The sequence below is a fragment of the Giraffa tippelskirchi genome, chromosome 1, assembly GCF_054371585.1.
Source record: "Giraffa tippelskirchi isolate mGirTip1 chromosome 1, T2T-mGirTip1v1.2.pri, whole genome shotgun sequence".
In the NCBI taxonomy this organism is placed as follows: Eukaryota; Metazoa; Chordata; class Mammalia; order Artiodactyla; family Giraffidae; genus Giraffa; species Giraffa tippelskirchi.
In genome coordinates, this window is record NC_137275.1 from 223,896,131 (window position 1) to 223,922,893 (window position 26,763).

The 26,763-nt window shown below is 48.8% G+C and overlaps 1 protein-coding gene across 32 annotated transcripts in view; it reads right to left on the bottom strand.

Moving 5' to 3' along the window:
• The window catches only part of CDK5RAP2 (CDK5 regulatory subunit associated protein 2), a 180,182-nt gene that overhangs the window by 114,229 nt on the left and 39,190 nt on the right, over positions 1 to 26,763 (bottom strand). For 13 of the 32 annotated variants that reach the window (XM_081528247.1, XM_081528278.1, XM_081528238.1 and 10 more), the window contains 7 exons: positions 25,524 to 25,647; positions 22,544 to 22,695; positions 18,388 to 18,550; positions 17,232 to 17,285; positions 16,253 to 16,372; positions 13,464 to 13,556; positions 6,521 to 6,739 (listed from right to left, as the gene is read on the bottom strand). In XM_081528247.1, coding sequence (XP_081384373.1) covers positions 6,521 to 6,739; positions 13,464 to 13,556; positions 16,253 to 16,372; positions 17,232 to 17,285; positions 18,388 to 18,550; positions 22,544 to 22,695; positions 25,524 to 25,647 — 925 coding nt within the window. Of the gene's footprint in view, positions 1 to 6,520; positions 6,740 to 13,463; positions 13,557 to 16,252; positions 16,373 to 17,231; positions 17,286 to 18,387; positions 18,551 to 21,654; positions 22,696 to 25,519; positions 25,648 to 26,763 lie in introns of all 32 variants that reach the window. The other 19 variants (XM_081528282.1, XM_081528286.1, XM_081528287.1 and 16 more) reach the window with 4 other exon arrangements.

Consider the following 26,763-nt stretch of genomic DNA (forward strand, 5'->3'; position numbering starts at 1 on the left):
GGAGGTCGAGGCTGAAGCTTGGATTCACTGGAGCCTACCAACAGTGCCCGCACCACTGCAAATACTCAGTAACTGTCCCTTGAATAAACAAATGAGCAAACTGCAAACTACAACACAAGCTGCGGTGCCTGGCGCTGGGTCACTGCGACCACAGGCAATTAAAACGACGAACAGTAAACTGACTCTCCTGCTCAGACGTCTCTGTGTTCACGCACCATCAGACGCCGTGAACGTAAATGCCTCGGACCCAAGCTGCGTTTTCAGACAGGCATTGTCTCCCTCCAAAATGCTCAGGAGGGGGCACAATGAGGCTGCGGTACATGGTTTTGGCACAAGCACAGGATGGTTCGATCACATCCAAGAGAGGCTGGCTCGACCCGTCTGGCTCGACAGGGGACCACCGCAAAGGCTTCGAGTGAGGGATCATCTCAAGACGGGGCCACAGTATTATTTCCCACTAATTTTGTAATTCTTGTCCTAGAAACGAGAATAACGGGAAACAGCGAGACAGTCCCAGGGACTGAAAGCCTAAATACTTACAAGCTCACCCGACTTGGATGACACCGATCTGGCCCCGGGCAAAATTGCTTTTATTGAATGGGGTACTGTCGAGGGCTCCGTGTCCAGCTCAGAGAACCCTTTATGGAACCCACCAGAGGCAGTACTTCCCTCAGGCTGCAGCGCCAGCAAAGGCTGTCCCTTCATCTTAACGTCTTCATCTTTACAGACGCTGGAGACCTCGTAGCTGAATTTCCCTTTTTACTGTTGCTGCCAGGAACTACCAGCTGGGTTTTAAGTCCCGTCTCTAGCACTGCGACCACGATCAAAACAGGCATCTCTGCTCCCTCACCTGCTTCCATTCCACCCTTCAGCCTCATTCTTGTGACCCTAATGCATTTAATTTCATGACTTTACATAAACCTCTGAAAATGTCTCTGAAACGCAGAAAGAAATGACAAGTTTGAAAGCTTCAAATAACCCAGATACAAGTTGGGTGGTCTTGAAAACAGATTACTGTGGTCCACTGAAAAGCTGAAATTGTATCACTCTTCCTTTTTGCCAAAAGCACAGTATTCTTAACATAAATATTGACGGTCTGGCATACCCTCAGCATAGTATCTTAGGCAAAGTCCTGAAACTAAAAAGAGTCCACAGTCCTGGATCCATGTCACATTATTTATCCTCTTCTATGTGACCATGATCAAGCCATTTAAATTCTTTTTTAAAAAAGCCATTTAAATTCTGAGGCTCCGATTAATCTGTAAAATGGGAATAACCTGTTCTATGCCCAATCGCAGGCTTGTGACCACCAAGGGAAAGACAGGCAGTCCTTTTATTAACTGCAAAGTACACCAAAGAAATACACACCTAAGAAATCGTATTTGCTTTATTGCTACCACTCTGATATCAATTTTCACTACCAAACAGGATGCTGAAGATTGAGCTGAATGTGAACTGAGGAAAAGACCAATGTTTGGGACATCTTTTCTTTTTACTGGAGTACGAGGAGCGACTGAGCACACACACCTGCTTCGCTGTGTCGCGTTAGTCTCTGCCGGACGACAAAGCGGATCAGCTCTGAAAGTGAAGTGAAAGTCGCTCAGTCGTGTCCGACTCTTTGTGACCCCATGAACTGTAGTCCATGGAGTTCTCCAGGCCAGAATACTGGAGTGGGTAGCGGTCCCTTCTCCCAGGGAGCTTCCCAACCCAGGGATCGAACCCAGGTCTCCCGCATTGCAGGTGGATTCTTTACCAGCTGGGCCACCAGGGAGGCCCATGTGTACACACATATCCCCTCCTCTGGAACCTCGCACCCCTCCAGGTCACCACAGGGCACTGAGTTGTGCTCCGGGCGCTGTAACAGCAGGTCCCACTGGCTGTCTACTTTGGAACATATATTCTCACCAATGTTGTTCAGCTCTACCTGTGGGAGGCAGGGGAGTCCAAGGAAATGCTGATTAGTCAAGAGTCCTGGTGGGGAAAGTTTTGTAAATATGCACCCAGACAGCCCAGAAGCCATACCTGGGTGGCTCCATTCCAGAGGAACAGGTTCTTTGCCTTTTCCCCTCTACCCCTGACTTCTCGGAGCCAGTCTCTCAGGTCATGTGCCTTTTTTCATCTTCCTGACTCCGGGCTCTCTGCAGCCAATCCATTCTCCAGACATCCATCAGACAAGTCTCTCTAAACTGCAAACCTGATCCCGACAATCCTCTCCTTAAGTCCCCCTTGCCTAGAGGTGAAGTCCACACCCCCAAACTGCAACAAGGCCCTCTATAATCCAACGTCTCTCCAGGTTAAAGCACTGTCCACTACTGCTCCAAACTCTTCCTCCGCCAAACACCACACTCTCTCCCACCTGTGTACCTTCATCTCCTGTCCAAAACCCTCCTCTCCCTTGCCTACATCATAACCTTCAACTCTAACTTCAGAACTAGCCCCAAGGTCACTTTCCCTGGGAACCTCCTCTGGTCCTGCTCTGAGCTCCCATGGGTTCTCTCTCTCCGTTCGGGAGCTGTCCCCAGACCAAGCAGAGGGCCTGCATAAAGCATTCAGTGTGGCTGAATGCATGAATGGAGTCCTTTCCTTTGCCAAGCCAGACACAGAGGCCACCAAAAGGCCTGGGTTTCTGTTTGTTTCAATCCAAAAGCAACGGCAATAGCAGCTGCTGAGTGGGAGGCTCTAGTTAATATAGAGCTTAGTTACTAGAGCCAGCTGATAAGACATACGAGGCTGGTGGGCCACGTTCTACCTCTGCGCGCATCTTTGCACCGTAAGCTCAAGTCACCCCAGCACATTTCCCCAGACCCTGAACAAGCCAGTGCCCCCAGGATCGGGTACAAAACACATCGATGAGACGGACACAGCAAATTCTTGGGATGAAGCCAGAAGTTAAGTAGAGATGCTGTTGTGATTCAATACACGCACCACAAAGAAAAAGAATGCGGCCAGACTGTCTTGTAAGAAACAAGTACGACTTAATGTAGCAAAGCAGCGTGATGAGAAGCGAGGATGCTGAGTCTCAGCGTGCGCATCGGAGGTGGACACAGAGGGGCTGGTGCCCAGTGCCCTGAAAGACAGCAGCACTCTCTCTGGGGAACTGCTGATCCCCTCCCAGCACGTGGTTCTGGGGGAAGCCGCCAGCGATGCGGCACGAGCTCACACCTGCACGCACGCAGTTCCGACGAACAGTGAGCCTGTGACCGGAGCTGAACCTCTCGGTAGCTCACCCCTCGGGCCTCCTGACCAGGGGATGAGTGCGAGAGTCCTCCTTCCTCTCTTGCAATCAACTGAGGGGTGGCCACCCCACCAGGCCTGGCAGTGGCGGGTCCAACCACTCGGAGCTGGAGTTAAGTGGACGCAAGAAACAGAAGCCAGCTCTCAAGACACAGACTCAGTCCTGGCAGAGTTCCTATCAGCCCTGACCTTCCAGTTGTTTAGTTATCCAAGGTAACACACGCCTTTTTCTGCCTAAGTTCCTTAAGGAACTGAGTTTCTGGCCCTGCAAAAAAAAGAAAACCTCCCACCCATAGTAGACTTTGATCCAATCCCTCCCTCTCCCCGTCATATGCCCCTCCCACTTCCTGCCAAGCATTCCTTGCCTCCTTATGAAGACATATGCATATTATTTAGAAATCTTCTCATCAACTGCAGTCAGTCCAAAATTCTTTTAGGAAGCATCAGGGTTTTATGAATAAGTGAATTATGGAACCAACAATGTCTAACAATACAAGCATAGGTAAATAAATTACAGCGTACCCCCCTTGATATAGAGTTATACAGCCATTTCAAATGTTTACCAAGAGTAAGTTATAAGGTAAAGAAACAATTACATATTTTATAGGTGTGTGTGTGTGTGTGCGCGCATGTGCACACACGCGCATGCCTATGTAGCCCCCAAATCCAATTTCTACTGAATAAACATTTTTATAATGATAGTGGGGAACAGAGGGGATAAACTAAACTAAGGGAGAAAAAAATTATCCAACAGTGAAGTATCTAAGAATTGATTATGAAAATTGACCTCTATAGAAGGACCCTTACTGGCCAGTCTTTTCTTTATTCATCTATAAAGCCACACGACTCAAATCTCACACTGCTCACTCAACTCGAGCGTCATCTCCTCCGAGAGCACAGGTCCCCAACCCCTGCGATCTAACGTCTGATGACCTGAGGCAGACCTGATGCTATAATAATAAAAATAAAGTGCACAATAAATGTAATGAGCTTGAATCATCCCCAAACCATCCCCCCTACCCCCAGTCCACGGAAAAACTGTCTTCCAGGAAAATTGGCCCCTGGTGCCCAAAAGTTTGGGGACCGCTGTCCTAGGAAGTTTTCCTGACTACTCTCTGCCACAAGGATCTTCTGCACTGAATACATAAGCTGCATGAATTAGCTCTGGGTTTTCCACTGCTTTGCATTTTGCCATGTATAACATTTTCATCTCCCTTAAGGAAAAATTAAAACATTCAGAGGTCGTGCCACATATTTCTATCATCATCTAACCCAGATACGTTTGCTGTTCAATAACACTGCATAAATACGAGCAAAAGGTTTTTTAATAACATGCAATAAACTGGTAGATTCCAATACTGCTGGTAGCAGCATAAATTAATCCAGCCCTTTGAACAAATAACTTGGCAGCGTGATTAACTAGTGTAAAATATTTATATCATCTGGCCCAGTGATCTCACTCCTCAGATCCTTGGGATTTTAAGAAAACAATGCCTTACTGCCCGAAGATGTGCACTGCAGTATTACTGAAACAGCCAAACTGTCCAAGAGAGCAGGAAATTATCAAGTAAACCATGTGAAATCCACTCGAAGAAGCGTGTGCACCTCCCGGCAGCACTGCTCTGGGGCCCACACAGCACATGGGGAGACGGCCGGGAGGCCGGGAGAGAGGAAGGCGCGGCGGGGGGCTCCCGGTACAGCAGGCGACCAGGCAGCACGCGGTCTGATTCAGCCGGGCCCCTCACGCAGCAGGGCTGAAGGCTGACACTTTAGGAGGGCTGTGGAACTTCAGGCGACCTTTTTTTTTATTTTCCTAAGTTTCCATTCTTGCTCTCTTGCTGTCTACTGAAATTTCTGTTAAAACAGACAAACACTGGTATTTCACTCCTCTTGCTGGTGTCAGCATTAGACTTCAAACTATGGATCCTGGCGCCCCATCCTGGCTAAGGGCAGCCACCAGAGGGCCCTGGTCCCTGCGGGCTCTCCCTGGAGCCCTCCTATGACTCGACCTGCCCCAGCCCCCTGTGCAGGGAACTCACTGAACCTGAGTGTCAGTGATCACTCAGCCTCAGACCCCATCCTGCCCGACAGCACCAAGGCCTGGGGTCTGGATGTGACTCTCGGGATGATGAACGTGAAACATGACGTGCGCCTGCTCAGTCGTGTCCGTGGAATCTCCCAGGCAAGAATCCTGGAGTGGGTTGCCATGTTCTGCTCCAAGGATGCTGAATACTGAAGTTTAGATGTAATAGAAATCACAATAGAAAACACATGTGTTTGCCTCAACAGACTGTCAGTTACGATGGCCAAAGACAAGGTCCAGGCCAAATCTCCAGCATCAGTAAATGGATAAATGACCATAAACTCACATACTAGAGCAGTACACAGCAGTGAAAATAAACAAAACACGGCTATATAACACCATGTGAGTAAGTCTCAAAAAAAAAAAAATACAGTAGAAACTCTAAGAGATAACTTTTGTCTACCAAATTCAGAGAGAATTTTTTAAATACTAACACTCACTGCTAAATAGAGCAGTCTTTTAAAAAGATCCCTCTCCTCTAGGGAATGTGGTATAATCTTTCTGGGGAACAATTTGAATGTATCTATAAAATAGCATTAAAAATATGCATAGTCTTTGACCGAATAATTGCAACTCTAGCAGGAAATATTCAGTTGATAAGTATTTATGTACAATGATGTTTCTTGCAGGACTTGTTATAAAATGAAAAAAGTGCGATGAACTGTACACCCTACAGTAAGGACTAGGTAAATAAGCGCTAGTGCATCCAAGCAACGAACTACTGTGTTCACATATTAAAAAAAAAAACTGTTTCTCGAGAAAACTCGTCCTGGCCACACACCAAGACAAGAGAAAAAAAGCGAACCAGAAGACGAGACGCGTGTTCAGGGGCTTCCCTGGTGACCACGGTTAGGGCTCTGCGCTTCCAACGCAGGGGCTGGAGCTCGGTCCCCGGCCAGAGAACTAAGATCGCAGATGCTGCACGGCCAGGAAATGTTAAAAATGCCTTTTCAGCTTGATACTAATAATGTGCACGTGCGTGTCCGTGTCTGTGTGTGTGAGAGAGAGAGAGAATAAAAGGACTAGAACATCAAATAGTTAAGACCGGTCATTTCTAGGTGATGGGAGGATGAGTGAAATATTTTCTGTTTTGGGGGTTTTTCTAAGTTTTCAGCGATGAATATCTACCGCCCTAAAACCAAAGCCAGCCCCACCCTCCCAGGCCCGCTGCCCACTACTCCGGAGGGCAGTGGCGGGACTCACGTGGACGGTGCGCTCTCCCTTGCTCCTCTCTTCCTGGGCTGCCTCTAGCGCCTTCTCCAGCCTCTCCCGTTCCTGCTGCAGCTTGCTCAGCTCCTGGGTGACCTTCTTAATGCTTCTACGCAGTCTGTGGTTCTCTGTGCTCTTGCTGAGGTTTTCTGAGTGCAGCTCAGCCAAAAGGGCTGCCTTTTCTAACAGAGCAGCCTCGTAATCTTCAGACCCCTAGAAAGAGAGGGGAGGGAAGCTGGGTTGATTGTCACGGCTCAGTGAACAAACCAAGAAACAGGTGCTGCTCGGTCACCCTCGGGGCTGGAGGGTGGGGGGGAGTGGAAACTAACATAAACAACATCCAGGACCCAAAGAAAAATTACTTGAAGGTTTTGAAATAACACAGGGTATTCTTTATGTTATGATGTTCATATTAAGGGGGGAAAGGCTACAGTTATTGTGTAAAAGAACTTTTTTTTTAAGATGATAAAGAAAAGCACAAATGTTAGTAACTCTCTTTAGTGGGGTGGGAACACATGATTTTTTTCCTTTACGTCTCTGTATTTTCAAATACAGCGTTACTGAGCATGTTATTTCTATAATAGCTTTAAAAATTGTTATTTTTAAAAGACAGAAGATAAAGAATTTATTTAAAAGGCAGAGATGGAGTCAAGCACAAGCAATGATCATCTCTGTTAGGATTACTCCAGTCCACAGTCATCTAGAGAAAAAGGAATGGTCAGAATAAGGAATAGTCACCTCAAGAGGCTTTACGTTCAGCAGAGTCAGATGTCTATATGTATCAAGAACAAGTTTATTTCATTAATACAGTTCAGTAGAGAAAATACGTATGTGACTATCAAGCATATGAAAAAATGTCATAACTCACCAATAATCAAAAAGAGCAAATTAAAAACGAGCTTTCATACAACAAGGGAGATTGTTTTAATGAGAATACCCAGTGCTAGCGAGCTCACTGTGAAATGACACAATTAACATTCACCTCTCCAGAACTGGCCAAGCATCTAGAAGCCAAGAAATACACTGACAGGAGTATACACTGATAGAACTCCCTGTGGACAGATTACATACATCAAGTATGTGCACACTGTGCAGAGAGGTTCACAATCATCCCCAGAATTCCACTCCTAGGATTCAATCTCAGGAGAATTCAAAAGATAAGGGGGGGAAGCTTTATATAGTCATTCATCACAGAATTACACAGAACAATAAAAAATAAGAAACAACCTAAGTGTGCAAGAATATGAAAATGAATAAAATACGACAAAGCCGCACGATAAAATCTTAAAACCACTATTTACAAAAAGCTGATAATATGTGAAGCAACAGTTAGAACTGGACATGGAACAATAGACTGGTTCCAAATTGGGAAAGGAATATGTCAAGGCTGGATATTGTCACCCTGCTTATATAACTTATATGCAGAGTACATCATGTGAAATGCTAGGCTGGATGAAGCACAAGCTGGAATCAACATTGCCAGGAGAAATATCAATAACCTCAGATATGCAGATGACACCACCCTTATGGCAGAAAGCAAAGAGGAACTTCAATGAGTCTCTTGATGAAAGTAAAGAAGAGAGTGAAAAAGCTGGCTTAAAATTCAACGTTCAAAAAATGAAGATCATGGCATCAGTCCCATCACTCCATGGCAAACAGATGGAGAAACAATGGAAACAGTGACAGATTTTATTTTCTTGGGCTCCAAAATCACTGCAAATGGTGACTGCAGACATGAAACTAAAAGACGCTTGCTCCTTGGAAGAAAAGCTATGACCAACCTAGACAGCATATTAAAAAGCAGAGACGTTACTTTGCCGACAAGGTCTGTCTAGTCAAAGCTATGGTTTTTCATGTATGGATGTGAGAATTGGACTATAAAGAAAGCTGAGTGCTGAAAAACTGATGCTTTTGAACTGTGGTGTTGGAGAAGACTCTTAAGAGTCCCTTGGCCTGCAAGGAGATCCAACCAGTCCGTCCTAAAGGAAATCAGTCCTGAATAGTCACTGGAAGGACTGATGCTGAAGCTGAATCTCCAATACTTTGGCCACCTGATGCAAAGAACTGACCCATTGGAAAAGACCCTGAAGCTGGGAAAGATCGAAGGTGGCAGGAGAAGGGGACGACAGAGGATGAGATGGTTGGATGGCATCACCGACTTGATGGACATGAGTCTGAGCAAGCTCCGGGGGTTGGTGATGGACGAGGAAGCCTGGAGTGCTGTAGTCAACGGGGTCGCAGAGTCAGGCATGACTGAGCAACTGAACTGATAATATGTGAATAATTTCTAAGTCATGATGTTATATAAAAAAGAAAACCAGAAAATCGAGCTGCAAACAAGCTAAAAAATAAAAGCTATGCCTAGAAGAAAATGAAGAAGGAAAATCATCAAGGTATCAATAGTGGTTGGATGATTACCTGATTTCCCTTTTTTCCTTCTTTCTAATCTTCGGGAAAAAAATTATATACTACTCATAATAGAAGAAAATAAACTTCTTTTTAAAATGTGTCTTTTGAATTAGATTGAGGACAAGATTAAAAATTTTAGAGCAAGGGACACTTGAGCTGTCAAGGTCACAGCTCTGACTGTAGCATAAAGGGACCGGCCCCAATTTCTGGGCCTTCCCAAGAAATCTATTTCTGCCTCCATCGACAGAAAAGTCCCAGGTGTTCACAGAGGTGGGCCACAACCACAGTCACTCTGGAGGTGCAGGGGCTCTGCTGTTCGTGGTCCTACAGCCCAGCCCTCTGGGCCCACATGTCCCCAAGCCCTATCGAGGACGCGGCACGCAGACAGAGGGGAGCACCGTTCAGACTCAAAGTCAGCTTCACAGAAGCGTTTGCTTCCAGTTTCCTTTAAAACTGAAACAAATAAAAGAAACGCGAAAACCTAGGCCACATTCCACCCCACCCCAAAAAGTAACTGAAGCAATGCTTATTTAAATAAACTCAAAAAAGAAGACAATGATTTGGGGAAATGCTCACCTTGAACAATTTTCATAGTTCCTTTTATTAAGCACTGATAATACATGAATGTCTAAACCAGGCACTTTGACAAGTATTGTATCTCTGTCTCTCACACCAACCCTACAAAATACACATTATCATCCCTCTTTAAGTCACTAAGGCTCAGACTGTTAAATGACTGGCCTGTTTTCAGACCATAAGGGATTAAACCTGGGATTCAAATGAGTCTAGAGCCTGTGCTCTTTCCAGGGCATTTTCCACCTCGCCCATTCCAGGGAAGATTCCAATTAACATAAATAAACTACAAAAAAATTAAAACAAGAAGACTGAATTCAGTGAGGGAAGGCTAGAGACAAGAATACCAGTTCAGAGCTTGTTAAATATAGGGCAGCAACGGTTGTTATTTAAATAAACAGATCAAGGTCCTGTGGGAAAACCACGTAAATAACAACACAAAGCCTCTTTAAAAAATCAAAGTTCAAAGAACTCAAATTCATACAACTGGTTCACTTCATAAAAATACTTTCCATGTTAACTTTCTCTTAGATGGCCCTTTAGAAAGCTTCTTTGGGGAGGTTTGTTTGTTTGTTTGTTTTACCTTCTCCTGCATGATACCCTGACTTCTGGATTCCATTTCATCACTCAAGTGCCTAATGAACAGGTGGCAACATTTGGCCCAATGAGACATGGTCAGAAACTAAAGCCCAAATAATATTAAACAAGTTGTTCTCCCCAGTGTAAAAATGATGAGTTCGCTAAAGAGAGCAGAAGGCCCAGAGTTCCAGGGCCAGTTCAGGCTGTGTGACCAGGGAGAAGTTAATTTCTGTAAAGTTTGTTATCTTACTTGTGAGATTGATCGCTATTTCACAGGTTTGTTGTAAAGGTAAAAGATGATAACACAAAGTCTTGTTTCAGCTGGTGCAGGATCAATAAATCTAGGCCCCCTCTTCCATCACTTACTCTACTATCTTTCAATCAACAGATAATATGGAGAGTTTCCTCAAGCTAAAAGCTACGTATACGTCATTAACAGAATCTGAAAAACAGACCAAAGTAAATACTACTATATTTTTATGCCAGAACTACATCACCCAACTTAAGGATGAGTTAACGTTTACTGAGTTACTATCTGTGCCCAGATACACACTCTATTTAACCCTGATAAGGATTAGGGGACGTAAGTGTGGCTATCTGGATTTCATGATGTGTAGGCAGACTGGAAAGTGCAAATCCCTTCGCCCAGACGAGACAAGTTGGTGAAGCAGAGTCAGATGCAAGCCCATGTCCCACCCCAGGCTCTTCCCAGTGAAAATAATATGATGCATACAATGGACTACATGCAGCTGTTTAAAAAGACCGTATAAAAAGCACAGACACGCACGCACGCACGCACGCACGCACAAATGAGTGATGTCAAACTGCTGAAATCTGAGTGAGGTGAACAGACTGCACCAACATCCTGGCTGTGACGCTTCCTACAGCCACACAAGACGCTCACTGTGGGAGAACTAGGTGGAGAGCAGACAGAAACTCACTGCATGTGAACCTACAATTACCTCAGACCCTCAGACTGGCGTTTCTTTAAAGACTGGCTAGATCTAAAAAAAAAAAATCAGGATTGGTTAGATCTATACATACTGCCACAGCAAGAACGTTAAATGAAAACAAAATTTTATAGAACAAAATACATAATGATGCTATTTTTCAAAGGTGATACATATATATATATATATATATATATATATATATATGCTTTGAAAGAGTTAAGGTGTTAACAGGGAATATCTTCAGATGTGAGTTTACTGGTGACTTTCATCAACCTCCTTCCACCATTTTAAATATTTTATGAATTTCTTGCAATGTGCAATTTTACTTTTATAACGCCATGCAGGGGGCGGAGGAGGCATAACACTGCTTCCAATTTGAAAATACACTGTTCAAATGGCTTCAGAGGTCGCACGGCCAGGCCGCACTGTAATCCTCAGTGTCACCCTGTGATTAGAATTCACGTCTCTGCACTGTGGCCAGAATCCGGGAGTCTGAACGCCACTAACCGCAGCTCCACTGTCAGGCTCAACGCCAACCTTGTGAGCTCTGGCTCTGACGCTACAATTAGTTCAAATCACGTAACATCCCAAAAAGGTCCCCAAATGTCAAAGACAATGCATTTTAAAGTGTCTGTGCAACATCCAAATTACATATACCTTGTAATGAATGAGCCAGTAGAGGGGTCTGGTATGTGTTAATTCACACATGTGATCAGAGTGGAAAGAGCACAGATTTGGGAGTCAGACTTGAGCTGAAGTCCTGGCAACCTGTCAAACAGGTGAGCACTCGACCTTCATGGCTAAGGATTAAATGCCTGCTCTCTGAACAGCCAACAAGCCAGGCAGAACCTGAGGCGTTTCAACAGTGTCTGATCTTCATGCTTCTCAAGATGAGAAACCTGGGCGACACTAAAGTACAGGATCTCAAACTCACTCTGACAGCCTTCAGGGCTGAGGGCTGTGGAACTGATAAATGTGTGCAATAAGTCAGGGTAACATGTAAACGTGTAAGACTTTTCTTTCCTTCAAGGGCCAATAGCGAGTAAAATATCACAGCTCTTAGAAGGATATCTGGTCTTTGCTTATCAATTGCCAACATATATTTTTTCCCTAAGGAATGGGTAATATGGATGGTTTTCCTGAGAATTCAGCTTTTAAGGCTTGTTAACTTCTAAGCAAGTAAAAAAAAAAAACTCAGTGTAAAGTATAATCTTGGCTCCATTTCATCAACCACCACCAAAATAGTTGGGAAGGCAAGGCTGGAAGTCCCAAAACAGAAATGTATCTCTCCTCGCAGTGCACCAGGACTGAAACCAAATTACTTCAGTTACTCTCACTGTGAACCGAGCCACTGAAAAGATAAGGCATGGGACATGAATCTTAGGAAGCAAACAGTCTTAAATTAGATTTAACTCCTAACTTCTACTTTATAACTAAAAACAACATGAGCGGAAGTGGGGGGAGAGTTTTAAGGTGGCAGGGGCTTCATCAGATGACGGAGCTTTATTGATTAACCAGTTATTAGTGACAGGTAAACACTGTATAGCATGGGAAGAAAATGTTAGTTCCCAATACAGAACTGTAATTAACAAGAGAGAGGGACGATCGGGGGACGAGCAGCACGAGTCCTTGCAGTCCCATGTCGGAGGGAAGAAAGAGACCAGGCAGCTTACCAAGGCTTGGAGCAGACATCCGGGCAGGAGCGGGAAGCCCGCAACAGCCAGGCTCCGAGGGGGGTGGGCGGGGGCAGGGAACGCACAGGCTGCGGCGAGAGACCGACTCTGGGGTCATATCCTGGCTCCTGCACTACTCTGACCCTGAGCAAGCTACTCGACCCTCTGAACCCGGATTTCCTCAGCAGAGAACAAGGATACGAACAGTGCCTCCTTCAGGGGCTGCCGTGCAGACTCACTGAGCTGACCCACGTGGCACAGGGCTTGGCACATAGTGTATGTTCAGTAGAGCCCAGTTGTTATGATTAGCAACTACTGCATGTAAGTCCTGGCCCTGTCACTTATAAAGCTGTGTAACAGTGAATAAGCTACGTAGCCTTTTGCTGAAACTTCAAAGCCCTCTCAAACACAACGGGGTGGGGAGGTGAAAACTGGCTTCCCCACTGGGTCGTGAAGGCCGAATGAGATAATGCACACGTCTCACACGGTCGACTCCAGCTCCCGAGCTCAGGCACTCGGCCCCAAGCCCCGCACTCGCAGCGCTGGGCGCAGCGTCACCGGCGTCACGTCAGACCGAGGAAGGGGCTGGCGAGCGGCCCACAGCTGCGGGAGAAGCACCTTTCATCAGGCTGAGCCAACTCTGTTCTCACGACCTCTCAGAGCTCCCTGGGCTCCTTCTAGCTGCACAGTCCTGACTTCGCAGGGGTAAGGATCACAGGGAGAACCACTCCAAACAAAGCCGACACTTACCTGGAATTTCTGGGCCTGTGCTTTCTGGGAGGCCTCTTTGGCTTTAGCAAAAGCAGCATTGAGCTCTTTGATTTCAGAGTTAAGTTCTTCAATCTGGGTGAAAATAAGGAAGAGTAGCCGAGTATGCAACTGGGATCTCCTCTGTGCGTGGCCCAAATGCCATTCCTGCTGAACTGGGAGCCCCCATCACTGAGAGCTCTGTAGTCAGAACAGCGGGACTTCTCACGTGACTGTCTGCTAGCTGGATGACGTTAGAACAGGCACTTCACCTCGCTGAGACTTCACCCCCTCAACGGTAACACGAGGATCCCACGCTCACTCCACCGAAGCACTGTTGGGCTTGGACAATGTGATGTGCACAGGTGCTAACTTAAGGTCCCGCCACGCTGAGGGTCACTAGTGGGCGAGCCAAAATGCCCCTTCAGATTTTCTAACCATCCCACAGAAAACCCAAACAGACTTTGTAGCCAACCTGATACTACTGTTTCCAGAGATGACCCACCACACCACCCAGCCTGGCTCCTCCCAGAACTCCGCCCTCTACACTGACCTTCTCCTACGGCCCAGAGTCAGCCAGGAACTCCCCAGCCACAGCCTGGCCTCTTCCAGAAGCCAGAGTTGCTCCACCACCCAGGGCCCTGCACAGCGGTGAGCTCCACCTTCAGCTGGGTCCCGAGCTCCCAACACGCAAGACAAACACCGCCTGCGATTATGAACCAAGCCTCCGCTGTAGCTGACGCCGGTGGCTACTCACACTCCTGCCTCCTTGGCTGCCCCAACCCCAGATTCCTGGTTATTAGCATCCTGCCCCTGCGGCCACTCCTCGCCGCCCTGTGCACCTTCCTCTCCTTATTCATGAAACTGCCAACCCCTGCAGGCCAACGCACTGCCTTCTTTCCCACCCTAAGCACTCCTTAGGCAAGGAGACCAACGCTCAGAATTCCACTACCCGTGTAGAAGAGTGACCTCAGACGCACACCTTCAGGCCTGGGCCTTCGCCAAGCTGGGGACTCGCGTGTCGACCTGCCTCCTGGACTTCTCACCTGAACAGTCCATGGGGTCCTCGGAGCTGGCACTTTGTAAACAGTATTCTTGCCTGGGAAATCCCGTGGACATAGGAGCCTGGCGGGCTAAAGTCCACAGGGTCGCAAAGAGGCAGACACGACTTAATGACTAAACCACCGCAGACAGGCTCATCACCTCCAGGGCCGCCCCATCTCTCCATGACCCTCCATGATCCACGCTCTTAAGGAGGCTGGTGGCAGCGCCACAGCCCCAGTCGTGTAGCCAGAAGTCACCCTGCGCTGCTCCTTCTCTCAAGTCCTACATCTAATCATCAAATTTCCCCAGATTTACTTCTAATTTTTCACTATTTCCAATTTGATTTCTTGAATAAGCCCCACGCCTCCCCTCCTCCTTGCTGTGACTGCTGCTGACTCAGGGCTTCTGAATTGGGGGTGGGGGGTGGCTCGCCTCAGCACTGGCCTCCCTGCCTACACCCTCTCCCTCCTGCCAGCCTGTCTGGATACAGTCTCATCCCCTGTGAGGGGAGTACGATCACACCCCTCCTGCTCCAGAGTCTGCAACGGCCTTGCTACCCGAGCAGCCGCTGCCCTGTGCACCCTCTCTGGCTCCTTCTCTGGCCTCACTTGAGCTCTGTACTTGACGCTCTGACAGACTTCAACTGTTTGGCTTCTGCAAACACACAAGGAGCGCCTTCCTAACTTAACGCTCTGGCCAACGTTCTCTTCTCTGCACGAGACGGCCTCCGAGTCTCCACCTGCCTCCCAGCTCCTCCTCTAAGGTTCGGCCCAGACACCTGCTCTTGGAGGAAGTGCTCCGCTGAGCTGCTCGGCAGCTCCAGAAGTCACTCAGGGCGGCTGCGATGGTGCGCCCACACCCACTCTGAGCTGGACCAGACCCTTCCCTCCACCTCCACAGCCCCCTGCACTTCCCTCAGTCACAACGCCTCACGCTGTCTTCTGTCCCCACGAGACCGGCAGGCAGAGCTGCGTCTCCTTCTCTGTATCTGTGCCGAGCAGCTGCTGAGACGTAACAATCACGATCCTCACAACAGGAAGAACACAAAGAACCACCAGTCACCACCGAGGGAGACTTCTGGCTGGTGTGACTGGGGACATGGTGGTGCCACCAACGCAGACAAAAGCAAGAGAAGACGGAGCATGATGGTGGGAGGAGGGGCGGTGATGGAGGTGCCGAGTCTGATTAGAAAGGACCAACGCGGAGGAGCCTGTGAACCATCCAGGTGAGATGTCAGAGTCACGGCCTTGTCTCCCAAAACACCGTCATCTCCACTTTCTATTGTCTTTCAAAGGATTGGACCTACTCTCCAACATGGTAGCCACTAGCCACTCGGGCTCCTGGGCACTTGCAATGTGGTCTGTCTGTCTTGAGATGTGCTAAGCCTATTCAGACTTCAAAGACAAACGTCCAAGTTTAAAAATGGTAACTACCTCATTATTATTTCTGTTTTCCTGCTTACATGGTGAAAGGTAACATTCGAACTTCACTTGTTTCCTTTACTTCTTTTAATGTGGCTACTAGAAAATTTTAAATTGCATCTGTAACTCACATTAGATTCATACCGGACATCCCTGGATTAGCCTCTACAGAAGAACTTCTAACGGACAATACAACCCTTCCCCTACTTTCCACACTCCTCTCAGCTCTCTCATCAACTTTTTACCTACAGCTAAAAATTTAGGGTAAGATAGGCCAGTCACAGAAGCTCACAAAGAAAAATCTCACTTCGGGTGTATCCGACATACCTCTTTTTCCTTCGACTTTAATGCCATGGTTAGACCCTGAATGGCTTTATCCCTCTTTAAACTATTCTTCTTTTCCGTAGCAATTTCTCTTTCCTTCTCTCTCAGGTCTTCCTGAAGCGCCTAAATTAGATTAGAAACAGATTCACTAAGTTGATGCATTCTAACCAAAATGCACTGTAAATATATCTTTAAGAGCACACTCAAACACAGTTATTCTATCTTCTTCCTGTCAACCTGTGATTAATGTTTCCAAGTAGCGCTGAGCGTTGCAGCATCAGTTCCCAGTTACCGTGTTACCGCTCACGGCGACGGGGATGGGTGGAGAAAGGGGATCAAATCAGTTAAGATGATGACAGCTACTCCCATGGGAAGGACTCCAGTGCCTTCTGGAGCCTGAATTCAGTCACAGCAGAGCCTTGGAAACCGTACCAGGTTATTCGGGGGAAATAACAGATCGTTAATTTCACTCCTTAATGCTACAAAAGCTAGCAGAGAATTTGGTTTGATGGAGACTGAATATATACATTTAGAGTCTGAGTTCATTTCTAATCACCACTGCCTCCCTCCCGGGCTGTTGTGAGGACCAAATGACATGATGGGCATGAAAGCACTTTCTTTGCTGCAGGCATGACGCAGGCATGACACAGACGTGGGCAGCTGTGACTGGGGGACCCCGGAACAGGGGCTCTGCAATTAGACTGGTGGGTCCGAATCCTTGCTACGCCTCTTCCAACTCTGTGACCCTGGGGACAGGACCTCGCCTCCCTGAGCCTCGTGTGTTACATCTGCAAAATGGGACTGCCCACTCCACTAAGTCATCGCCAAGGTTATGAAACCCTCTCTCGCGTACCAAAGGCTTAACTGGCAAGCAGTGGCGCTCAATGACCGACAGCTATTGTCACACAGAATTACCTGCTGCACTCAGAAAAAAGCCGAAGGATACATCCTCAAGATATTTTCAAAAATTGTATCAACATACCTGGATCCTCTCTTCAAAGCGATTTCTCTCCTTTTCCCGCTCCATCTGTGCAGCCTGGGGAAAGGCATTCATGGGTGCCCGGAAGGAACCCACGAACCAAGAGCTCCCCCAGAACAGTTAGAATGAGCACTTCATTTACTTTCTGTTTCCTGCTGCTAAGGATCTCATGAAAACAAGCATCCACTCCTTATGTCTCACCTGAAGTCCACCGAGGGAAGAACATAAAGACAAGTAACCCACACTGGCTGACCACCAGTCCCGTGGAGTATGAACCAAGGAGCTGCAGGATGGGGCAAAACTCACTAATGCACAGCACCCAGGCAGCGAGAGGGGTCAGAAGGAGGAGCAGACACAGGCCCATCACAGCCAAACACTAGCCAGGGAGGCTAGAGGGTTCATGGCTGGGTCGGGACAAAAACGAGCCTGCTCCACAGAAAGTGAGCTGTTCAGTGCACTTCGGATCGTCCCCGGGCATGAATGGACCCACAGCCACCCTGGGTCCGCCAGGGCTGCCTGCACCCCCGGGCCTGCCCACGTGCTTTAAAACAGCTGGCTGTGGGAGCCCCGGGCAGAGGGCGGGGGGCCCAGGGGCTGCGGGGTCTGAACCAGTGACCCACCCACCTCTTGGAGCCGGGGAGAACAGAACGACTCTCTGAGCGGTCAACAAGGGGACCATGCGCTCCAGCTCGCAAGGTGCCAAGACTAACTAAGGTGGAACGCTGACCCCGTTCAAGTGCCGCCAGGCCCGACGCAAGTTACTTCCATTCCCCACCGCCTCTGAAGCTTCAGGCCAGAGCTGGCCTCAAGCCCGCCTCTGACCCCAGCGACAAAACAGGTACGTACCACGACACCATCCTACAAAAAACCCGATGGATGAAAACAAAGTTCCCAGGCAACAGCATATTAACACGTGGTAAAACAGAGGCACAGCTATGAACTGTATTTTTAACAAACTCTACAAACACCCGAGGCAGGAAAGAAAAAAACTGCCAGGGCCGCTGGCAAAGGGGTTTTCTGCTAATTCCTCAGCTGACAACAGGGACTGGTATTTTGAAGGCCGGTGTGTGTGACCTGTGGGGACTGAGTATGCACTCATTTCCACCGGGGGGTCTGCTCGGGTAATTAAAGCCCCACCCGAGCCCTGTCCAGGCCTCACCTCAGCCTCTCCCTCCCTGTCTCCCCTCCGAGAAGCAGAAAGTCCTTGGAGTTCTCCAGATGACACGGCTTCATCAGGAGATGCCATCTGAGATTTCTCTTCTTTAAGGCACTGAATTAAAGCGTCTTGGCTCTTCAAAGACAGCTTCAACTCCTCAATCAGTCTGAAAGAGAACACAATTTAAATATTAATTCTAAGCTGTTCCTGTAGCTCAGTGGAGCAGGAGGAGGTAGGAAACGGGGCCAGACACCTTCAAAGGAGACATGTCCCAGGACTGAAGAGTTGCATTTTGCAGGTGGGAGATTAAGGGCCAGAATTCACGTGACCTCAGCGGTCCCCTTGCCTCCAGCCCAGTCACATGCCAATCCACCCCCTGAGCACCCAGACCATGGCCAGATCAAGTCCCCCTCCTGCTCAAAGACTTTCATCAGCCCCACTAGTGACGGCCATGGATTATGAATTGGAAGGCAGTGCGCAGAGGAAACCAAGAAATCTCTCTCCCAAGGAAACGTGGCAGTGAGACTAAGACACTAAAGAGACTAAAGCAGAACTGCTGCAGTGAGCGTGAGAACAGAGCGCGTCTCTCCAAGGCTTCTCGGGGCAACCTGTAAGACAGACCGGCTGCCAGGGTGAATGAAGGTCCATCTCCTCAGCACGGCACTCAAGGCCTCGGCTTAAGGGCCAAGGCGGTCGGCAGCCCTGCTGACGGCTGCCGTCCCCTCTCGCGGGAAGCGGCCGCCCTCTCCGCCCGGGGCCTCTCCAGGGCTCGAGGCCCCAGCCCACAGCACTCCGTCTACCCAGATCCCCTCACAGCTCTGCTCCCACCCCACCTGATGGGCGCCCACCCGTTCACCGGCCACGGTCAGCCAGGCCCCTCAGGTAGAGCTGAGCACATCCCTCCCTGGGTCACCGAATTACCCCTTACCCCGTATGAACTGCTCCCTGGCCTCAGCCAAGCTATTTAACCTTACAGTCTGCATTTCCTCAGTTATAAAGTGGGGACAACTCGCTTCTGTGAAATGAAGATAAGCTATTTAAAATGCTCCGTGACTCCAGGCACACGGCAGACCTCGACAAACAACAGTGGCTATGATTACTTTAAAAAAAAAACTTTCAGCAATTAGCATTTGTTAGAGGACCCTCAGAAGAGTCTTTCCAGCTAAGCCTAGAAAGCCCCTCGGTAGGACAGAAAGAGCAAGCAACGGCCTGGAAGTCTCAGAGCTTCCTGAGTGCCGGAGGGAAAGGTGAAGCGTGAGCTAAACGCAGCTGAAGCACCTAGCAATGCAGATTGGAGTATCTGAAACTTCATGTCCACCTATACAAGTCCTGTACTGAAATCCTAACCCTCAAAGGCGATGGGATTAGGAGGTGGGGCCTTGGAAAGAGAGAAAGTCGTGCGGTTTGAGCCTCGTGAGTAGCAGCGTGAATGGAGCTGCAGAAAGACCCCGTAGGCCGGGGGCTGGGAGGGCACAATGAGAAGCCCGAGACCCAGACGCGGAGCCTGGTCCAACCACGCTGGCACCTGGCTCTCGGACTCCAGCCTCCAGAACTGTAAGGAGCGAGCTTCTATTGCTCATAAGCTGCCCAACCTGTGGTGCTTTGTTATGGCACTCCAAAAGGACTAAAATAACTGAGTATAACGGGAACCGGGCAGATGGGGGGCAATGTCCCCCAAAAACTTGGAAAAAAGAGTAAGACTACTCTCTAGGGGTTCAACTCTGAAATCATCACACAGTCCACTGGAGAGGCAAAAAGGCATCAAACTGTACTGAAAATGGATTTGTTGTGCTGCGTGTAACTCATACTTCAATAAAATTGATTTGTTTTAGTTACCTTAAGAGGACTTCCCTGGTGGCTCAGACAGTAAAGCATCTGCCTACAATGTGGGAGACGCGGGTTCAATCCCTGGGTCGGGAAGATCCCCTGGAGAAGGAAATGGCAACCCACTCCAGTATTCTTGCCTGGAGAAGCCCTTGGACAGAGGAGGCTGGTAGGCTACAGTCCATGGGGTCACAGAGAGTCGGATACAACTGAGAGACTTCAGTTTCCAGTTTAAAGCAAGTTCCAGGCTGGGATGGAAAATGAGCGGACTGTGGCCAACCCGGAGCACCTGCTCCACTAAGGGAGCAGCCGCGGTCCAGCAAGGCCTTGGCCCAGCCCTGCTGCTAGGACAGAGCAGGGTGACCACACAGGCAGCTGCAGAGGTCCCGGCAGGGATCACGTGCTGCACTGCGCATAGTCGCTCAGTCGTGTCCGACTCCTTGCGACCGTAGCCCACCAGGCTCCTCTGTCCACGGGGATTCTCCAGGCGAGAACACTCGAGTGGGTTGCCACGTTCTCCTCTAAGGGACCTTCCCAACCCAAGGATCAAATCCAGATCCCCCACATTACAGGCGAATTCTTTACTGACTGAGCCACCAGGAAATACAGAGAGCAAACCTAGGGAACTTCAGGAGACCACTGCAGCTGACAGTGGCTCAAGAAAGCTGCTGAAACACTGTGGAATGAAACAGGCCCGCTTAACTAAATCAAAGCATGAAATATGCCCCAGGTCATTAAATGAAAGAAAAAAACATGTCACCACCCTCATGCTGATTTGAATAATCAGTGATGACAGTCCTTGTTTGACCTTACAGGGTCAGACACTCTCCTCCCCAATACAAAGGAGGAGCTAGCGATGTAAGCCTGACATTTACTCGAAGAATGAGGAAGAAAGCGATCTTTCCCCTCCCCCACCTCCAACTTTCTTTTGATTATAAAACTGTAGCCCACTTATTCCTCGGGACAGAGTCCTCTTGCCTGACCACTTTCATCTCTCGCAAGCGTCTTATATTAATAAATCTACTTCTTGCCTATCACTTTGCCTCTCGCTGAATCCCTTCTGAGCTGAGACACAAAGAACCTGAGCCTCAGTAAGTCCAGACACCAGGTGAGTGATTCTAATTGAAAGAGGCTGAGTTCAGATCCCAGTCTAGGTTTTGGCTGGGTTCCAGGCCCTGCATCTAGGTCCCGCTCAGGGGTGCACGGTTTCGTTGCCACGCCTTGCAAGTTTTTAAGAGAAACTGGAAATCTAGACTTTCACATGAAATTAGATTTTTTCTTCCTAATGTTAGCAACAAGTTGAAAGCTCTCAAAATACTGTGTAGGCCAAAAATAAGTGTCTGTGGGCTGTATTTGACCTGCAGGGCTCCTCCAGGCCCACTGCCTTAGAGACACAGACTAGATGTAAGGCCAGATTGAAGGAAATCAAGCGGCTAGATCACCTACCTTTGAAAAGGGTGGTGGGAGCACAGGACACAAGCCAGGTCCTCCCAGGGAGGGCTCTGCTCAGCTGCGGCCGGTCACGTGACAGATCTGGATCCACCTCACCAGGACATGAGCACAGACCCCTGTTCATCCAGTTCTGTGCTTTGGAACTCAGCTCGGACCTCAGTTGAGCTTCCTGGGCAGGCCCGCCCTCAGGGAGGGGACACACTGATTCTAGCCCCAGGAGAGTCCCACCGCAGGGAGGGCCCCTCCAGAGCGGCAGAGACCCAGAGCCGGCTCCAGGGAGGGTGGCACGTGCAGACGTCTCCTGAGTTACTAGCCTGTTTCATCTTGTGAGCAACATGTCTATGCCCTCCAAGACTGTTTTTCCATTTTTCCTTTGGCTACCAGGAAGCTTATGGCCAAAACCTGAATGCTAAATTTAGTACGAGCAGAACTTTTCAGCATGAATTTCTGCCTACTAATCCTCTGTCCTCATATCACTGCCCTATTCCTTTTCCTTTCATCCTGATTTTATCCCTAGTTTTCTCACTACGGGGACCAAGTAGAAAAAGAAGGGAACAAGGATAGGAAGGGGATAACTCCTTCCCTTGTTTTGGATCATGTCATGCTATGCTAAGACACTGCAGTCGTGCCCAACTCTTTGTGACCCGATGGACTGCAGCCCACCAGGCTCCTCTGTCCACGGGGAATCTCCAGGCAAGAATACTGGAGTCGGTTGCCATTTCCTTCTCCAGGGGGGTCTTCCCAACCCAAGGATGGAGCCCATGTTTCATGTCTCCTGCACTGGCAGGTGGGTTCTTCACCGCTAGGGCCAGCTGGGAGGCCCTTTAGTGGATCATGCTGCCAGATAAACGGACGTCAGAGCCTCACAGGGGTGCGGGCCCACCTGTCCTTCTCTTCCAGGACCACAGCCGTCTCCAGGTCCCCCTCGCGCATCTTCATCTCTGAAAGCTTGTTTTCCAAGCTCAGTCGCAGAGCCTTCTCTGCTTCTGTCCCAGCAAAGGCCTTTTCCAGTTCTGCTTGGGCGGCTTTTACATCCTAGAGTTAAATTAAATGCATTTGATGCAATTTTTCAATACAATTGGGAACATTTTGAAAGGAAATTGGATTAAAATATAAATATTTATGACTTTCTCTCCGGCACATTTCCCCTCCCTGAATTGTACTACACATGGGGAGAATCAGTAATAAATACATTCACCAGCCATTTTCCCCCTCTTATATGCTGAAGAGTAATAGGCATTTCCAATGGAAAAGACTCTACAAGAACCATATTTGGGGTTTTGAAAAATTGGATCAATATTTACAGCTTCAATGAGTATGAAGAGAAATGTGCTTCTCAATACCTAAACATACATAAATTCCTAAGAGTCACCATCATCTCCATACACATTCATCCCACACCCCACTGCCCCCTCACTTTTTTTTTTGTAAGATAATGACTACACGACTCGAAAGTACATTTTCTAAACCTCCAAGGTGGTTTAGGTGGTAAAAAAAACTATGTTCTTCCTGAGAGCTCAGAGAAGCCAGGAGGGAAACTGTCTAGATCGCGTGGGCAGCGTCTGTGCCAGGGGGAGAGGTCCTGATGCTCAGGAACGTGACCTGAGAGTGGGTCTGAATCTCCGAGCCCTCATGCCAGCAGCCTCAGACGGCGCCACAAAGATGAAACTCAGATCGAACTGGGTTCAAAACCCAGCTCTCCCACTGACTCGCTGGGTGACCTCGCGTAGCCCCTTAACCTGCCTGACACCGTTTCCCAACCTATAAGACAGGGGTAGGGACCTCCCTGGCGGTCCAATGGCTAAGACTGCGAGCTGCCAATGCAGGGGCGAGGGTTCGATCCCCGGTCAGGGAGCTAGAGCCCACATGCCTCAACTGGGACCCGGTGCGGCCAGACAAACAATTAAAACACAAAACCAGAAAACAAAGAACCACCATCTCTCCAGAGTTGCTGGGAGTCTCTGTCACATGCCTGCTGCACCACAGGAAGCCCCCAAAATGCTGGCCCCCCTCCCTGCCCCCTCCCCCCAGAGTGCATCCTCCACCGCCGTCCTCCCAAGAGGGTGAGAGGCTGGCGATCTCGATGACAGCTGGGGAAAACTTACCAATATTCTGAGACAAAAAACAGCAAAATCTATTATTTGCTGAGTGCCTACTGATGCCAGGCTTTGAGCAAGGAGCTTTATTTATATTATCTTTGATCCTCACTCAACTCTCGGGAGTTATATCCTCAGCGACAGACCAGGGCCGCTCAGCACCGCAGCTCTGCAGTCAGACCACCCGGCACTCCCTCTGCACCCGCGCCACCAGGCTGTGTTTTTAAAGAGGGACAATTACCTCATACGCTTACTGAAGGGGTGAACCCATGTATGAAAAGGCTAAGAAACCCTTCTTAGCTGTGACATACGGTGTCTCAGACATGGCAAGTCCCCCATAAATCGCTAGTTCACTGCAGTTATTACAATTACGGCAGGGAAGGCACCTTCGGCCTCATTTCACAGACGAGGCAGCTGGGGCTCAAGGGGCAAATGTCTTCTCCAAGGTGAGAAACTAGTGATGGGGCAGGAATTCAAGCCCGTATGTCGGTCATGCTGTTGCCCTAAAGCACAGGGAAGCACCGAACCGGGAAGCGTAAGATGACCAACCCAAGAGATTAAGTTTCCTAAAGTCTCAGAATTACATTTTAACTAAAGTGCAGAATCTGTGCTCCGAAGACTCTCCTTTTGCTTTCAGCTCAGCTGCTTATGGTCCAGACAAGGTTCCCCGCCCTTTCAGAGCCAGGCTCCTCATCTGTATTTTGGACCTATACACCCCCCTGGGGCTGCTGAACAGGAAGAACGGGAAAGACCATTATCAACCATAACGCACAGTACAAGAGGGTCTGCTTCTCACATCCAGAGTGCTCCGTGGTGTCATCTCTCCTCTTACCTGCTCAGAAGAATCAAGGTTACAGGTAGACAAAGGAGATGAAACGACAGACCTCTAAGATCAAGAATGAAGGAAGTGCTATTATTCCTCAGTACTAGCTTAATATGGAGGAAAACTCTGTAACACCTAAGAGACAATATATTTTGGCCAAGAAGCTTCCTGCCTCCCACCAGTCCCGGGGAGCACCTGGCTGAGAATCAGCGGGAGGAGGGGCTCCCCGAGTGGCTCCCTGAGAAGAGGCGGTCAGGGAGCACGGGCAGGATGGAGGCTGGACTCTGGGGACCAGGGCCGCGCGGCCACGCGAGTCGGGAAGCCCAGCTCCGGGCTGGGCTGTGTCAGGTGAGCCTTTCCCTCGCTGGGCCTCAGCTTCCTCTCCTGCAGAGAGACTGAACTAGACAAGAAGAAGGGTGGTGTGACAGGGTGGGACACAGGCTTCAGAAGCAGCAGCTCTAAGTTTAAATGGGCTTCCCTGGTGGCTCAGTGGTCAAGAATCCACCTGCCAGTGCAGGAGACACAAGAGACGCGGGTTTGATTCCGGGGTCGGGAAGATCCTATGGAGTGGGAAAAAATGACAACCCACTCCAGTATTCTTACCTGGGAAATCCCATGGACAGAGGAGCCTGGCAGCCTAAAGAGAGGGACACCACTTAGCGACTAAACGGGGACTAAACTTGGACTAGTTAGTGTTTCTCTGTCCTTCTGTGTCCATGTCCTCATATAGAGGATACAGACAGTAAAGGGCAGCGTGCAGGGTATAAGGGTACGACTCCATATGCACAGCGCCCAGAACAGGGCTGGAGACCAAGAGGCACTCAGTAAGGGGGCTCTTGCTTCTGTTGACACCCTGACAGGTTACAGGAAAAAGGAACAAAATTCTGCCCCCTCTGTTATGAACCCACTGTGAGAAACAGTCTCCTCAGGGCTTGCAGACTTGCCTCTTCTAAGAGGTGTATCCTCTTGGTTAGGACATCTTCGACCTGTCGGATCTTCTTCTGAGCATCTTCCTTCACCCGCTGGACTTCAGAGCCGCCCCCTCCAGCAAGGCTCTCAACTGCTTTGCTGTGAAAGGAGGCAAAGGTGTAAAATGCACAAGAGTGATGGTCAGAGGGTGATTCCAGTTGCTCCAAAGAGACAAAGAGTATCTGCTGGTCCCTCCTCCCAGAGACCTCTGCTGAGCTTGTTTTTTTTTTTAAATATTTGTAATTCACAAGCAGAAATAATGTAATACATAAATGTATTAAATCAATCATGCAGTACACCTTCGACCTACACAATGTTACATGCCAACTATATTTCAATTAAAACACGTATACGTGGTATCTGTGTATGTGTATATACGTATATACATATATATATATATGCATATATATGGTTTGTATACTATCCAGTGATTTCCGTAGGGTCAATTTCTAAAAACAGAATTACTAAGTTAAAGGATAAGCACATTTTCAAGACATCAGACAGCTACTGCCAAATTCCCCACCACAAAACTTCCGAAAAAGCACACCTCCACCACTGGCAGGAAAGGCAGAAAGCGGGTGTGACAAGCCCGTGGGCGAGGAGCGGGCTGCAGGGGACTCACGCGGCGGTCCAGTGGTAAAGACACGGCACTGCCTCTGCAGGGGCCACAGGTGCAAACCCTGGTCAGGGGGCGAACATGCTGCATGGTGCAGCCACAAAAAGAACAGAAAGAAAGAAAGAAAAGGGATCAGGAAGCAAAGAAAATAAACCTGAGAGGAAAGGTCGGCCACCGGAGGGAAAGCGTCTCAAACCCAGCATGCCCATTCTGTGAGCACCAGTGGCGACTGAGGGCCCGAGGGGCGGGGGTTACCGCTCCCCGCGCCCCCCGCTGCCTCCAGCACCAAGGCTGGAGCTCGTGCCGCTGGGCGTCACGGGGCTCCCGCTCCGCCTGACAGCGGCGGCGGGGCCGGCACTCCAAAACCAGACACGGGGCCACCGCCACTGGTGGCCTTTCCTTTTGGTTCTCAACAGAGAAAAACAGGGTCAGATGTGAACTGGTGAGACGCAGACTCAGAGCCGTTCTCATCAGACTTCTAAAGTGACTGCGGGTTTCCGGAAGGCAGAATAATAAAGGAAACGGCTCCACCTAAAGCTCATTTTTCAGAAAAACGGCAAAAGAATAAATCTATTCATCACCAGCCTCCCATGCCCTAC